The sequence below is a fragment of the Leptonotus elevatus genome, chromosome 5, assembly GCF_054856555.1.
Source record: "Leptonotus elevatus isolate MCC_2025b chromosome 5, RoL_Lele_1.0, whole genome shotgun sequence".
NCBI classification, from domain to species: Eukaryota; Metazoa; Chordata; class Actinopteri; order Syngnathiformes; family Syngnathidae; genus Leptonotus; species Leptonotus elevatus.
The window spans coordinates 8,401,653-8,418,729 of NC_141243.1; the positions used below are offsets into that span (position 1 = coordinate 8,401,653).

General features: G+C 40.7%; 1 protein-coding gene across 2 annotated transcripts; it reads left to right on the forward strand.

Annotated features, from left to right (window-relative positions):
- Positions 1–406: 406 nt before the first annotated feature.
- Positions 407–17,077, forward strand: LOC147173544 (somatomedin-B and thrombospondin type-1 domain-containing protein). 2 transcript variants are annotated; one of them, XM_086075060.1, is made up of 5 exons: positions 407–898; positions 10,274–10,459; positions 10,886–10,976; positions 13,560–13,718; positions 14,398–17,077. In XM_086075060.1, exons 1-5 carry the CDS (start codon positions 643–645, stop codon positions 14,501–14,503), a joined length of 798 nt encoding a protein of 265 aa, XP_085931186.1. In that variant the 5' UTR covers positions 407–642; the 3' UTR covers positions 14,504–17,077. The 2 variants fall into 2 exon arrangements, with proteins under 2 accessions (XP_085931186.1, XP_085931188.1); XM_086075062.1 differs by having other exon boundaries at positions 10,277–10,459.

A 17,077-nucleotide genomic window follows, 5' to 3' on the forward strand; every position in this document is an offset into this window, starting at 1 on the left:
TGCACAATGAAGTTTTATGAGGAGCCTCCATTCATCCCATCATCATCATTATCATCATCACTACCTCCTCTTTGCCATTTTGTTCTCTGATGGTGCAGAAATGTTTGATCCAATAAAATGGGCACAATCTCTCATGGCTCTTTAGTGTCGGCATCATCAAAAACGATGTGAGTCTACTATTGATTTATACATAAAGGGATTGACAATTTTAGTCCATATTTCCTTCTGAACATCTTTTGTGTGAATCACAGTCATGTATTTTTGATCATCTGCACGGACGTCTAATAAATAAAAATCATGTTCTAATTATGAACTGACCTTGAAGAGAGGCAAAGAGAGAGAGAGAGGTACAGTAAAAGTTTGGCAACGGGCAACAATAATAGCTCCAAGGGGGCGTGTCCCGGGGGCTCATAGAGGAGAGCTGGTGCGCGCTCTTGTTCCACTTTTACGCATCACTAGCTTCTCATTGTCACCCATCCCGGAGCAGCGCCATGCGGTGTGGCGCTTTCGTGTAACAAGACCCACGAGGAAACTACTTTTTGCAGCTTTTTCCCCACGCACACACACACACACACTCACACAAACGCAGATTTGTAGAAGAAGATTGTGTCATCTTGTGCGGCCGTGTGGAGCACCTTGGTCATGGGCGCGCACGAACGGAGCTCCGCGCGTCTCGGATCTGTCCTGTCACTGTGCGGATGTTTGGCCTTGCTGTGCGGGGTGACGGTGCCCCGAGTGGAGGCCGGCTGCCGGGAGCGGGACAGCCCCAACTGCTGCACCGGACGGAACAACGACTGCTTCGAGCACACGCGGAGGAAGACGGCGTGCTACTGCGACACGTACTGTCAGAAGACCGGAGACTGCTGCGACGACTACCAGAGTGTGTGCCAAATATCTGGTGAGTCGCCTAAGCACTTTTACTTTGAAGCTACTGTAGAGATATGCTATCCTTTCAAATCTTAAAATTCTGCATTAAAAAAAAGAGTTAGAAATTAGAATAAAATTATACCCAGAAGCCACAAAAAGTTACGACTTGTGCCTAATTTGGCCACCCGGGGGCAGTATAATACAAACGAAGAAGAACAGTGCAGTGTATTTCTTCTTCTACTATTAGTGCACGTGACTTGGTAAGATGCTGTAATATGAAGTTATTTTTCGAAGCAGAAAGAGACCATAAATCGTCAAGTGTGTATTGTTATATTATCTTTCTTGCATATGTTGTGCCAGCGTTTGTGTTCAAATATGTGTTGTTTAAAGGGTTCTAAAATCGCCACTATTTACGCTAAACGCTAGCATGTCAATGTTGTTTTCCATTATATGTTAGCATTAAGCTAGCGGGCGAATCGCTGCTCAAGTGCAGTTCGTTTGTGTAGTACAATACATTTGAATTTGTTGATTAGCCCCGTTATAAAATTATTTAGCTAAATTTTTTGGTTAACTTTTTTTGTGGACTACATTTGATTTCAATTATTACCAAAAGTCTCCCTCCTCTTGATTTTTAATTTAAGAGAAGTTTTTATGTTCAAACTGAAATGTTACAGGGCCTTACAATAATAATCACAAGTATGCTTTTTGGGAATACAACCAATTTTCTATTAATTTCTCCGACTTTTACTCCCTTCAAACTTGGTGCATTCTAATTGTTGCTCCCTTGGGATTATCTACCAGTGAAGTGCACAAAGTGGGCCCATTCATAATGTTTGCTTTAAGCCGGATGTGACCCCATGACAAGTGGCTTTTTTAGGGTCATTAGTGTATTGGTCAACTTGCATAGCCTTTCACCTTCGCATGAAAGCGATAAAATGCACAGACTAGACACGAAACCTGTTCTGAAAGTAATCCCTAACAACAAACCAGTCAATGGCCTTTATCGGGGATGCACCAATACCACTTGTACTTGATAATGAATATTGAATATTTTTGGTTTTATTTTAATCAGATACGGTTAAGAATTTTTTCAAAAACATCAACTTTTCTTGAACACAGCATATTTACTCAAATATAACCCATGTCTGAGTAAAAACTTGTCATTATTAACATTTTAACATCCACCGAAACTGGAGTATGACACTAAAATGCAAAAACTCGTACTATTGAATTTTTTTTCTAGTTATATTTCCATTTTTTTGTGTTCAGACTAGATTGGCCGTAATGTTCTCTGTTGTCTGAATTTTAATAACGCTAGAATTTTTCCTGATTACAAGAAAAGGGCTTGAACTTTCTCAACAAAAAAAAAGTGACATTACATTACACATTTTTTTCCCCATTATAGTGAATTTGTGTCTTTTTCAGTGTGACATGAAAATTTGTTTGTAGTCTGAATTATAGAATATTTGTTAAAAGCAACATGTCCAAAGTGCAGCATCACTATAAGTCAGTATATAAAGGCATGTACTTTTAGTAGTGGAAGGTCATCAAATGGTCAAAAAGCAAGTTTGGGGTCGTAAGGCCGAAGTCATGCTGCTGCCTGATGCTATATAAGGACAAAGGAGTGCGTGGGTGCCATGGAAACACATGGCCAAAGATGGTTAGGATTACAGTAGGAAAGTAAATAGCAGTGAGCGAGGTCCGCTCTCGTGGAGTTTGTGGAAACATCTCAAGGGGACATTGGAGGGATTGTGTGTGTTGTTTCTTAAGTGCTCACTGACAAGCACCTGCAAGGAACAATGGTGGATTCTAAGAGCTCTTAAAACACTGGTGGGCCCTCAAGTTTAAGTAAGCACAAACATGCACACTCAAACTTGGTTTGACCCATAGTGAACTAAGTAACAAAAATATAGCCTGCTACGGAAATTTACTGTCAAACGGACAACAAAGAGAATAACGTTCTCATATGTTTGCTAGCTTAATGCTAACACAAGGGCTGGGCTATTTAAACTGATGATTAAACTGAGAGATGTGCTTAAGTAAACGCTATTCCACTGTTCTGACAAAAAAAAGTATTTTCAAGGATGCCAATGTAGAAGTACATATAAACGAAATATAGACATAACAACAGACAAATCTATAATCTGTATGGTAGCTTTGACACGCCCATGACCCTGAACGCATAAAATGTCCTCGTGTTCGCTCTGTGCAGGACTCATTAAGATTCCTAAAGGATGAGAGTTTGATAAGACGGTTCGGTATCTTGAGGGGGGGAAGAAAAAAAACACCTTGACTTCCTGTGCATGTAACTTCCTGTGTCCTTGGCTCCGTTCCACACCAGACTCCACCTGCACTTATCAGATTCCGATTCTGCAGGTCTGCTCTGCGTCAACATCTGTCTCACGCTGTGTGATGAACCCGCGGCAGCTGCAGCCCGGCATTGGTTTTGTAGTTGGCTGGCATCGCGGCCACCTTGTTTGACACTATTGCGCGCAAACGACTTGCTTTTGTGCGTGGATGTGGACCAAGGGTCGGCAAACGTGTTCAAGAAAATGGCGAGTCAGCCGCATTTGAGCATTTGTAGAGTTATTCAAATTAAAAAATAATGCTCTTTATGACACTCTCCTAGCTTGTGTTCCATTTATTATATTGTTAATCATTCATGTGAAAGTGACAAGCTAGCCACGTGGTGTACATAGCTAGCGAGCGGTTAGCACTAGTAGCTAGCGTTAGCCTTTGTCCAAATTACTGTGGATTTGACAAAGTTGGTAAACAAAGGGTCACCAACAAGGTAGCCCCCACGGACCAAATGAGTAGCCCGTGAGTCTTTTCTACATATAAGCTCACCAGTGATGAGACATTGTGATTTTCTAAGAGTGTTTTAAGACGTATGATGATTTAGAATGTTAAGAAGAAAAAAAGTATGAGTTTGATTTCATCGTGTATGTTAATTTTTACAAACCATGACGGAAATGTTCAAACAGTTCTGATCAATCCAGTGCACTGTGATGGTCCACAGTTAGTAAGCCTCAGTCCAGTGATGCAAGACAAAATGGTGGTGCCTGGTAGCTGTTGCCTTCAGCAGTTTGCACATCATTCATCTGGCACGTCTGCTTCTCTTCCCGCCCCTGGGGAACTGTATGTTGTCACGTCCTGACCCGGACACTCACTCCTCGCTCTTCCTGCCTTCCATCCCACATGTTCCTGCCTTTGACCCGCGTACAGAGTCGATGTTTTTACCTAGAAGGCTTGAAACGGGCCAGCTGGACCAACAGCTGTACTCCAACTGTGATACACGCATGTTTCTGCTTGCAAAATTTTCTCTCCTTTTTTTTTTTTTTCGTTCCTTCAAACACCTTGCTTATTAGCAGTACCTTCTTGTTTGTTGACATCTATTTTTGCATCGTGCTGGGCCGTGTTGTTTTACAGAAGATCAAATATCGGCGTTATTGTACTTTTGCGTTTTGCCTACGATGCTAAAACCGCTTCACTCGGGAGATATGGAGTGGGACGAGAGCCAGCACTAAAATGTTGTGAAGTGACACGAGAGAGGACTAAATTGGACAGCAGATTTGAACGATTCTTTCTGTTGCGCCAAAGTATCGGCATTAGCCTTAGCTTAGCCTAGTAGGGAGGGGGGCAAGTAATGCCTAGTGGGCCGATTGCGCTAATAAAGCCTGACATAGATATATTAATCTATATGTGCTCATACAAAACCGAAATTGTTTGACGGGTGATTCTGTTGCTAAAATCCAGAAGAAACAGTTGAATTATGAAATGTGACGTTGCGCAATACATCTCAGCGTATCATTACAATCTCCTCTAGGGACCGTCAGCAGAATATCAATGACACCGGTACAGCATGATTGGACATTTAATTGAAAAGCGCTTCGAGGCAGTGTCATGACCTCACACTATTGCCACATGTTTTTCTATCCATGAGCTCACCTTTAATTTGACTTGTAGAAAAAGTCCCAATATTTTGGAACTAGTAAATGAAGGAAATGATGATGGTGTGCGTTATAATGTTATACATACATACCGGTATCGCAAATATAAACTGAATAAAGTATTGCAGATATGCTATGCTACGAAATAGCCTCACATGCCCTTGGTGAAGGTTCTTGAATAAACCTCACACACGCTTCAATTTGGACTACGTTCGAAGTCTGTTCTCGGTTCTTGAACACATCTCACAGGCGCTACAATTTGGACCAGGTTCAATTCCTGTTGGCCGTTCTTGAATGCACCCAGAGGTGGCAAATCCAGGTCCAGAAAGTAAAAACCCTGCCACAGTTTGGCTTTAGCCCCAGGTGCTAGCTAGAGGGCTCCCTAGATAGCCCCTCGGGTGCTCGTTTACCTGATAAGGAGCTAGCTAGCACAAGTTGCTAAAGCTAAACTGGCAGGTTTTTTACTTTCTGGATTTGTCACCTATGAATGCACCTCACATTTACTACATTTTAGACGTAAATCTAACTGTTGTTGGATCTTGAACGCACCGACACGCACCACAGACCTCAGACCTACTTCAACTTTGACTACGTTCTAATACTTGTTGACGGTTCTTGAATGCATCTCACATGCACCACAGTTTGGACCAACTTCCAACTCTTGATGATGGTTCTTGAACGCTCTTCACATCTTTGGGACTACATTTTGGACCAATTTTGAAACCCCTGTTGATGGTTAGTCCTGTTAGCACCCTTGTAGCCCGGCGCCAGTGTCTTTGGCTGGGAAGGGTGTCTGAGGAAGTTTTTTTTAAGGGGTTCTGTTGTCCCCCCGAGAACAACTAGACATCTGGGTCCCATCAGCCAGGAGAAGAAGGGGGTGGGAGTGTGTTCAAAAAGAGACAGATGGAGGGAAAGAAGAAGGTGATTAAGGGAGAAGGAGAGAGAAAGCAAATTGTCCGAGCAGCTCCGATAAGTCCTTTGTCACGGCACCCTAAAATGGAAGCAGAATGGAGGCCAGGATGAAAAAGAAAGCTGAGCGAGCTGAAAAGGTAGATAGCCCTCAATTATCGTAGAGTGTGACTGGAAATGTTGCGACAAGCCAGAGGACAAAAGTACTGATTTGGGGTACACATTCAGCGCTTTGCTCCATTTCACGACGTTTGTGTGAAGTCCTGCCAGGGAGAATTACTGGAACTGCCTCCAAGCAAGACCGTTTTACCCTCTTTTATTATTTCTCTCTGTTTGGACCAAAAACACTGTTGCCTTGTAAAGTTTTGTTTGTTGAAGTTAGCGTATCTAAGCCGTGCGTTTTGGTTCATCTCAAATAACATTCAGTAGAGTGCCAAGGTTAAACTAGTAAAGTTCTAAAAAAAATATACTAACGGTGTCGTGTTTTTGTTTGTTTGACCACAATGTGGCAATTTTCTGCAATTACCAAGAATGTCAAGAACGAGGCAGCAGATGGCCAATAATTACCAGTAATGGCCTTTATTATGAAGACGCACACTGACCTAATAGTGTCATTATAACACATTAGTCAACATAAACAATCAAAATTGAGTAAAAACAGGATCTACAGACATAGCAGCTCCTTAATATATCGCTCGTGTCAGCTGGAATCTTCTTGTTTGGTCTCAAACAGTAGGCGTGGCATAGCTCAGGTGGTAGAGTTTGGGAGTTCGTTCCTCAAATCTCGTGTAACCTTTTTTGTGTTTTAAAATAAATACGACGGTGTATTAGGGTCACGTATAAATATAGATATTTTTTAGAGTGGGGGCAATGATGTGTTGAATCTGTCGCTCTCCGTCATTCACTTGCATTTACCTAAAGTATGCTAGCTTCTGATTGGTAAGTGTTAGTCAGCTGATAGGGAATCAGGAAGCGTTGTCGCTCTAGCTGCGGTGAATGACGAGTAAAGTTTCCATCTTGCCTTTTTATTTTTATAACAGTCCCATTAACCACCAACGAATCCGCACATTAGACTATAGCTACTATTTCTCGTAAGTTTCTGAGTTTTTTTTCTCACAAATTTGCTCCTTTTATAAAGTCGTTTTTTCTCGGAATTTTACCCTCCTCTGAAAAAAATATTATCCGTAGCCCTAATAAGTAAATCCGCCATAAGTAAAATCTAGTCTTGCAGAATTTACTTTGAATTTCTGAGTGGAAAATCTTTAAAAAAAAAATGTTCATGGGCTAGGCAAATTCTCTTGTACACACTGAAACTACCTTGAGTAAAATGTACTCTCTTCCAAGTGTAAATTTTACTCTGTTTATACTGTACTATATTGTATACTCCTCATAACTTACTGTGTATCAAAAATACTAATTGTACTTTTATTGTCGCTGAATGCTCAATAGTTAAGTACTCGTTCTGGTAATGAACGCATTAGTTTTAGAGTGGAATGCCCAAATGTTACAAATGAGGGCTAATCATTTCGGGCGTTGGGAGGGGCTCGACACGTTGACAAAAAACACTTGTTTTCTCCCCGTGGGGTAAGAGGTCAGAGGTGGCGGCTACGAGCTGAGCGGTGGGTCAGACTGTCAGCAGGGCTTATCACGTGGGTGGCGACTCTTGTCTCTTGTCGCACTGCCGGTACCAGAAACAGAGAGCAGGACCACCGCGGCTAGGCAATTACCTCCTGACCTCTGGTGGGCTCGGCTCACAGGACGCCATGCTGCTGCGGGAAGGGGGGGGTGGGGGGTTCACCACCTACCTACCTCCCCCTCGGGTGCGGGAACTCACCGACCCTATCCATTTCATTGTGCGCCCTTTTCACCAAAGACCCTAATTGGCCGTGTGGCCCACAGCGAGAAAAACAAAACAAAGTGTGCGTGTGTGAGAGGGGCGGATAGGAAGAATGAATGAACAGGAAGTTGGCTCCAGATGAATCAAAAATAAAAGTACAAGTGCGTTGTCCAGTGATGACTGCAAATGGAATGAGCCCAAGCGGTCTGACAAATGAGTATGTGTGTATGTGTGCGGTGATCTGGGAAAGGCGGGTGTCAGGTGGGCAGCACTAATGTGCAGGAATGCAGAGATTCCACAGTGGCTTTGTGGACTGGCTGTGTCACTGAGACAGACGGCCCCCGACACCACCATGGGAATGAACAGGACGCAGCGGCACCTTGAAAGCGCTCTCACTGCGCACACGCATACACACAATGAAGATGGAGTGGCCATGCAGGGAGTCACTCTTTAGTTCATGCTTCGTCATCCTCTCTTTCCCCCGGATGCACCTGCCTCCCCTCCTTGTCTATTTGCCGCTCGTAGGACTTTTGTCAGTCATTTTCACTGTAGATATTCCCTTTTAAACAAAGTAACCTTTAATCTGTCATTTCATCGTCATCAAACTTTCGTAGTTAAAAAAGAAATATCAGACTGTTTGTCTGTCCCCACGTCGTCTGTTATTTTAATTTTTAACGCTCTAAATAATTGCGTTGCAAGGTAACGTTTGCATTTTGCGCCTTACGCTGCCCCAGCTCGCTAGCTAGCTAGCTAGCAACAAGCTTCGGCTCGCTACTACTGCTTCTAAACTCGTTCCGGAGTAGCTACGGATCGCTGATCTGAATATATGACTGGATAGCCTAGACACGTCCGTGCTAGCCGTTGAAGTCACAGGGCGGCCATCTTGCTCCTCCCATCTCACGAGCAGACTACTGTATAAACTATACGGTATACGTACTGATTAGACATATATAGATCGTAGGCAGTTAGTATAGGGTTGGAGGGGTTTTGGGGCAGGGGTGGTCATTATTTTTTAACAAGTAAAAAAAAAAATTTTTAACAAGTGGACAGAATGCTGATTTATCGCTCAGTTCCTTAGACCTCAATATTAGATTTGGAAAGGCATCTTTTGTTGAATTACAGTTATAATTCTTTAATTAAAATAAATATACAAGTTTCCTCCAGCAAACATCATTATGCATATAATTTATACATGTATTTAAGTCTAGTTGTAAAATGTCTGAAGTCCTCTTCTTTATATTTAACAAATTTAAAGCATCATAAATCATGCTGTTTCTACTAAGTACTGTCTCAAATGTTCTCCAATTTCGATACTGTAAGTGTATAGGATCGTATGCCGAAAACAAGTTTTTGGGGAGGAGCAATATGGCGGCCTCGTCAAAAGTCTTGGCCTACCGGCTATCCAGTTATATATATATATATATATATATATATATATATATATATATATATATATATATATATATATATATATATATATATATATATATATATACAGATATATATATATATATATATACAGATATATATATATATATATACACAGATATATATATATATATACAGATATATATATATATATATATATATATACAGATCAGTGCTACGGATTCAGTATTTATTTCTTCCGTAGCAGTGTATAAGCTACATTTTTTTACAAGTATCGTTCTGACAAAGGAAGAAGCTATGCTATTGCTAATTGCTAAGCTAACCTAGGGTTGACATGGCTAGCACGTTTAACGTTAGAATTGTTTTTTTTTTTGTTTTTTTTTTGTCTGGCTAGAACTGCGCTACAGTGGAGAGCATCCAACTTTGAACAGCAAAATAGCAGACATATTAATAAATGTTTGGCCTCTGGAGAGAAAATGTACCTGCTTAACAGAACCAGAAATTAAAACGGTACGCTACGACGTACATAGGTTAAAAGAGTAAAATATTTATAATCTCAGTAATGTTATTTGTTTGTTTTCATAATAAAGTCCCTACTTCTGATTTTGACTTTAAAGGTCTACTCAACAAATTACAATTGTCATTATTTTTAATCATTTTAGTTAGCTTCTAGATGAGAAAATACAGTTTGCTCAACTGCGATACACAATTGGTGAATTTAAGAAAAAAAAGTTGATAAATTCAATTTAAAAAACTTTTGTTGCTTTGTCATATTTTTTATTGTTTAACAAAACCAATAAATTCAACAAACAATCCAGCATGTTTGAAGATAGCTTTCAAAACACTAGAAGCACAAAAATCAATCAATGTGTGCCTCCCCTCACCTTCTTTGTTTGTGTTTATGAAGTGTGTACTTCCTGCCTTAAAGCCTGTTAGAGGTCGGCTGCTGTTAAATGTTACAGATTTCCCGCTGGAGCTGCTTAGCTTTGATCAATACCACTTCCTCTTTAGATTGATGTAATTGGTTATTTCAGCCTGATTGCTGCTGCTTCTGTGTTTGTGTGTGTTGAAGTGTGGCACACCACATCACTTTACACATATAGACTGGACACTTCATCGGGTACACTTTCACATGCTATCAGCCTTAAAAAAAAAAACCAGGAAGATGTATTGCTCTTTGGAATCATGCTAAACTACAGAAGTGGTCAAATATCCACTTTGTCCAGTCCAGCTCACATGCAACCCTAATGATGACAAAGAATAAGAAAACCTTCATGTTTATTATGTTTTTACTGATCTCTGTTTACATGTGCTTCCCTAGCAGCCATCGACTGTGTGCTTGGCTCATGGGGCCCCTGGTCGTCATGCACGTCTCCATGTGGGGTTGGCAGCACCGAAAGGAGTCGGCAAGTGTCTGTCCCGCCTAGAAACGGGGGGACGCCCTGCCCGGACCTCAAACAGCGCCGCGGGTGTTTCGGAAACAACGAAATATGCAGTTCGGCGAAAGGTGAGAGTGCCACTCTGTTAAGTATTAATGCACGCCTTTGGGGCACCTCGAGATCCGTTACACATTTATTGTATCGGGGCCACATGTTCCATGAGGCTTTGTGTGCAGCTGCACTGTCCTACGAATTGAACAGAAAAACACAACAAACACTAATAGCAGGGGTGACAGAAGTGTTCCCACGCTGTACTGAAGTAAAAATAATCTAGTAAAAGTAGTAATACTAATTTAACTTCAAATGTACAAACACTAAAATCGACATAGTGGTAGTGCTATTTCTCATCTTTTGACTATCAATCAATCAAGATCGCAGACACGATTAACTCTGAGATCTGGGGAGGAAAAATAAAAAGTTGTATTAGGCTCAAGCAAACTTGTCGGTTTTTTATTTGCATTTCCATGTCTCTCCACCGCCATGCTGGCCTACAGAGGTAGCGAAGATCCTTCCAGATTCCTTCAAGAGGAACTTTAAGGACCCTTGGAGGAGGCCTCACATGCTGATGAAGGAGGAGAAGGCCAGGTACGGTCGACAAATGCCACCGAACGACTTATCCTATAAGAAATAATGTAATTCATCTGTATCTGGGCCAAAGGTGTTTTTAAGTAACAGGGTTGCAAGTGTAAAACTAGTTAACTCGTTTTAATTGTACAATGTACTGATTCTCCAAGTCCATGAATAGCGACAACTTTAGTATAATTGAGGCCCATTGAAATGTATTGGGGGGGGGGACACAAAAACAAGAAACTGAAAACAAATAAAACGATCTCCCTCTAGTGGTAGGCGAAAGAATCACTGCCTACATACAGTTCGCAAATAGGCCTATCTTTGAAAACTGTTTGTTTTAATATATTTATTCAGGTACAATTTTTAATATAACTTCTGTGTGTGTTACATTTGATTTATTTTTCCATATTTAACATTCGCTGCCGGCTGCTGTTGTCAATTTTTTTTCCCGCTAACGGCTTTCGGTGAGCGAACTTGGCTCGACAGATGGAGGAAGTCCACAGCAGCAAGCTGTGTTTTAATGGCGCCCCGAGGCAGACAAAAGAGCAATCAAGGCTCAGATAACAGAGCAGCGTCATTTGAAGGTGATCCAGCAGTGTCATGTCACCTGCAGCATATCCTAATATCAACACAGCTCCGCCTACGCTCCCGAGACAATAATAATGTGTTCTCTGGCAGACGCTTTGTACTCGCACTCTTATTTGTTTTGTCTCTCATTCACTCATCTGTGACAAAAACATCATCCCCATCGAGGGTTTGCTTTGAGAAAACACTTCCATTCCTTTTTTTCTTCTTTGCTGAAGTGAGATTTTTTTTTTCTCTCCTTTTACAAGGACTAGTCAATTCTTATGTTTCATGTGTTGCACAATCTTTAGCCGAATAGCTCACCTCTTAACTGGAGCATGTCAAAGAGAGAGCACATATTTCCTATTTCCTACCTATAGGTTTAAAAGTGTATGTATTTATGAGTTCATTATGAGATGCTTGTTGACTTTAAAACATCATTCTCGTTTTAATGTTGCCAACAATTTCCCAAATTGGAGAAGAATGTTGGCTAAATTGACAAGAGAGGCTAATTCCAATCTTCCCGAAAGCTCGATTATTCGTATGCTTTGACTGACTTTCGAAGTTATTACCTATGTCAGTTTTCTGATATCAGGGACCATTTAATGCACCAGATGACACTTTTAATCCACTTCCTCCTCCACGAAGGTCTTATTTTCTTGAGTGATGTGCATCCAGGGCGCTGTTAGTCAGTGAAAACACGGGAGTCCAATGTCACTTCTAATCAGCGAGAAGGGCCGTAAGGCCTTTTTTTGGAAAACGGCCATGACTTTATATCCTGGCCTATGAGAACATCTGCAATCACAGCATCCAAGAAGGACGGCTGTACTTTTGACTTTTTTTTTTTTTTAAACCCGGATTACAGGGGCTTTATCAGCACATGTCAGATCACGATGCACATGGACACTGTTCATTTTACAGCCAAAGCAATCTCAAGGTTCTGGTTCTGTCTATGACAACTTTGGTCCTTCTCCTCGAGTCTTATTGGAGGACAAAGTTGAATTAGTCTGACCTTTGAAGCTTATACTGATGGGAAGAAGCCTTCGAGCCAATATCAAGTCTGTGTGCGTAAATGAGGAGAAATGTTGATTTAACATGAACACAATTGGACCTGGTTGTTTGGAACTAAACACTTCAGCTGTAATAAAACGCTCGTGAATGATTATACAGTGGATGCTTTAAAGCCCATTGCTTCTAAAGTCACATCATTTTGAATTCAGTCAACACCTTTAAAGAAAAAGTGCCTCTAAATTCATGAAAACAATTTTTTTTTGCAACCGCTGTCATACATTATATTATATATGACATACATTATTGCAGTTATTTATTTTTAGAATAAAATTAAATTTAAAAAACAGTGAATTTCTGCCTCTACAAGTTAAAATATATTTTTTACTCTCTGATGCACAAGGCGGGGGTGTTTGCCATCACGCCGATCCTTGAGTTGAAAAATGTTCAACTGTGTCACTGTGATGTCGGATGTCGCATCCAACAAGAGTTGGGGTTGGCAGAGTGATTTCAGAGTGCCAACTGCGATGTGCCAACCAACAGGAAAAGCATCCATGCCACTTCCTGGTAGGCTGCTAAGCAACCCCTTCCAAATATGGGCAAGCTTGCACCGGAGCGCCGTCATCCATGTTTCCTACCTAGTAAGCACCAAGAAAACCAAGTGCAGTGTGAAAAGGCCTTTATGCATACAAATAAATTTTGAGAAGCACCAAAGCTCAGGCCAGTTGCCACGGAAAGGAAATCCAGACTCGCCATTAACATACAGTAGCGCAGTATGCTTAAGTGTTTATTAAAAATGGAAGTTTTATTCCTAAAAAGTACATTTATCATGATTGTAAGCCACTGGAAAATTATACACACTGTGCTTTACCATATCCCACACAGCTTTTCTTGGTTGATTAATCTCACACATCCGAGACCAGACTATTTGGGTACAAACGATAAAAAGTTACTTATTTATTTTGTCCCCCTTTAAAAAAAAAACACACAAAAAAAAACAACATTTTTTTTCTTGTTTTTTTGCAGCTACTGTGTGTACTTGAGGGTGAAACAAGCGAGTGCGGCGTGCAAACTGAAATTGTGGAGTGCCCAGCTGGTGAGAGAGAGGCTGGTGTGCGCTGAGTGCCAGAGTGACGCCATGTCCAAGTCAGACCGATGTGGAGGAGACGGCCTGGAGGCCACCAGGTAAAAGAATAAGCTTACCGTTGTTTAGGGGTTTAAGGTAAGGTACAATGTACGTTTAACCAATCTCTGCAAACTCTATGCAGAAAGGCTTTCAAATCATCTGGTCCACACCAGAATTGAAAGCACTTTTTTTCTTTGTAGACAAGGATATTGAAGATCATCCCATTCCTTCAAAATGTGTATTTTATTGCCCCCTGGTGGCCAAGGTGCACACCAGAAGGCGCTGTACAATGTGCATCGAAATAAAGTAAACAATTTGGCAAAGACGTTTTAATTCTTTACATTCTTCTTAAATTTGTCATTAGTGTATGTTTTCATAAAGTATTAATATTATCAGAGGTGGCAAATCCAGGTCCTCAAAGTAAAAAAACCCTGCCACAGTTTGGCTTTAGCCTCAGGTGCTACCTAGCTAGCTAGCTCCTCGGGAGCTTGTTTACCTGCTAGGGAGCTAGCTAGCTAGTTAGCACGAGGGGCTAAAGCCAAACTGTGGCAGGGTTTTTACTTTCTGGACCTGGATTTACTATCTCTGATATTATGGAGTGATATTTTTCTTATTTAAAAACACATTAGACAGACAACAGATTAACATGCAGTACATAATAGAGTAAATATTTCCCACAATATTCAAACTAGCCAAAAAGTCTTGAGACGCCCCTGTCTTTTCTGTTGCCTTTTCTAGAACCTTCTGGTCAGCAGCTTCCGCCGTAGGCTGCCACGGGTCGTGGGTGCGAGAGTCGTCGTCCGAAGGCTGCCGATGTCCCCCTTACTCTGTCCTCTTTGTGTGAGCAGCCATGCGTCAAACACACGTCCACGTGGAGGGACCGCATTGTCCTCGACGGCTCCTGCAAACCCGTGCGGAGCCCTGCCAGTCAAGCCCTCGGATCCAGAATTCATGGATGGGTTTACTCAAGGAGATCAGCAGCATCCTGCCACTTTTTTATATGTTTTTTTTTTCTCCATCTTCCACCTCTTTACGCTGTACTGTATTGCTTACTACGCACGCAGCTAACATTGCAAATAACGTTCCAATTTTGCTGCCGCCTTGTTATACTTTTTCTCCTCCAAAGCACAACAACCTCGGTATATATTTTACCTTGCTATCTACCTCCATAAATTGCGTTTTGATAATATAAATATGCAAAAAAAAATATTTAGCTTTATACATTTTATACTCTTGATTTCTATGTGTCATGTAAAGTAGCGACACGTTTTTGTATCTAGATGTTTTTACACCAAACAGCAGTGACTGCGCTCAGATTAAGTCCCGATTCACTGCTCTCCATGTCAGTACAGTGGAACCTCTAAAAATGTACAACTCGGAATTTGGCACAAATGTTCAGTGTAAATAAGAATCTAAAGCGGCAAAAAGGAAGGTGAATGGAATTTAGTGCGACACAGAAGAGCGTCTCTTTTCTGGTGAATGTAATGATGAAAAAAACAACAGGATTTACAGCTCCCAACAAGACTCGCCTCCCATTTACAAGTAAACTGCACAGTCTTTACCATGCCTTATGATTGGTCATCAAGGGTGAGTACACATTTTATTGTTTTAATGCTTTAGTCTAACAGCTTTTGACTTCTTTTTACACAAAGAATGTCGAAAAGTGAAATGCGTGGCGAGTAGTAATTATGTTTATTCATTCGAATTTGAAAAAGAACAAAAAGTTGAAGTACAGTGTTGCCTTGAGATGCGACTGATTCGCCTCGCGCGATTTGTAGAAAACCTCTGCGAAAAATGACGAGTATTACTTCAGCTTGCTAAGGAGCTGAAGACTATACTGCCCCCAGGTGGTCAAGACGCACACACCAGAAGGAGCAGCATAATGTCCAATTGAACTAATCGTGGCAAAATTTAAATTTCTGTCAAATGTATTTAATTATGTCATTAATGTTTTAATATAATATTATAGAGCGCTATTTTACTTATTAAAATACCTTTGGGATTTTTAGGAGACTGGAACAGATTAATGGCACTTCCATTTATTTCAATGGAGAATGTGTCTTGAGTTACGAGTATGCTTATAAAACAAAACAAACTCTTACCCCAAGCACCACAGTATGTGAAAATATAAAAATTACATTGTAAAAAAAAAAATAGTTCAAACATTACCAAACTAACGATAATTTCCCCCATAATGTATGTTTGTGTGTGTAATATTGTGATTTTTTTTTCCTCGAAAAACAACATTCATCATTACTTTTGTTGTAAAATTACACTTTTTGTCCCACACAAAATTACAACGTTGTTTCCAACATATTACTTTTACGGTTGACATCAATTACCATTATTTTCCACTTCAAGATTTTACATTGACGATGGTTTGACTCACAACAACAATTTAAATTTTGTTCCATTATTTCCAATTAGGGTGAAAAAAAATTAAAATAAACTGAACTCAAAAGTACATTGCATTTGACCACGGAGGTTCCACTGTATTTCTGGTCACATAAATGCAAATAATAATAATCAGAGGTGGCAAATTCAGGTCCAGAAAGTAAAAACTCTGTGACAGTTTGGCTTAAGCCCCTGATGCGATCTAGCTAGCTAGCTAGCTAGCTCCCTAGCAGGTAAACGAGCAGTTTAGTTTTTTCCCTCCCATCTCTTCCCATTGATCAATCATTATGGTCTTAAATGGTGAAAACGATCCAGCAGCTGAATATTGTCGGGAGGGGCATTTAAGAGAAGAGTTTTCACTCCCTTTCCCCTTCAATTAACTCTGTGGGAGTTTTATAAGTAATGTAACAGTAATGCTACTTTAATACTATGTTCCTGGCGCCCACAGCAGCAAGCCAGGCAACACATTTGTGGCCTGAGCAAATTCAAATGAAGCAAATGTATACTTTAGCTGATTAAATGTTTGGTAATCTAAATTTTCTGTCAACAACGACACAAATCCATCTCTTGCACCAAAAGATGCAGAAGAGCCCGTTATTACCATACACACTGCACAGTTGGCTTACTCACTCTCATACACACATTCGACATGCATGAGCCGCCTGTTAATTAACAACATCGGCTGTCGGAAATATAAGTAAATGAATCCTAACCATCCCCGGCCTCCTTCCTACTCTGCTTTTTTTGGTTTTTCTGTGTGTGCTTTCTTTTCCTCGGAAGAAATAGCAGATTAACATAACATTCCTGACTTGAACAACACGGGTCATTCAAGCGCATGTATTCCAAATACCACACACACATACCACACAGTTCCTTAAGAGTAGAAAGCTGTGATTTGTTGTTCTCTCGCCACATATTCTGTGTATTTGTTTATTTATTATAAAACAATGATTTTGTTAGCGCACCATCATTTGTACACTGTCCATTCGTGAAAATAAACAACTATAACTGTCACATATTTCAA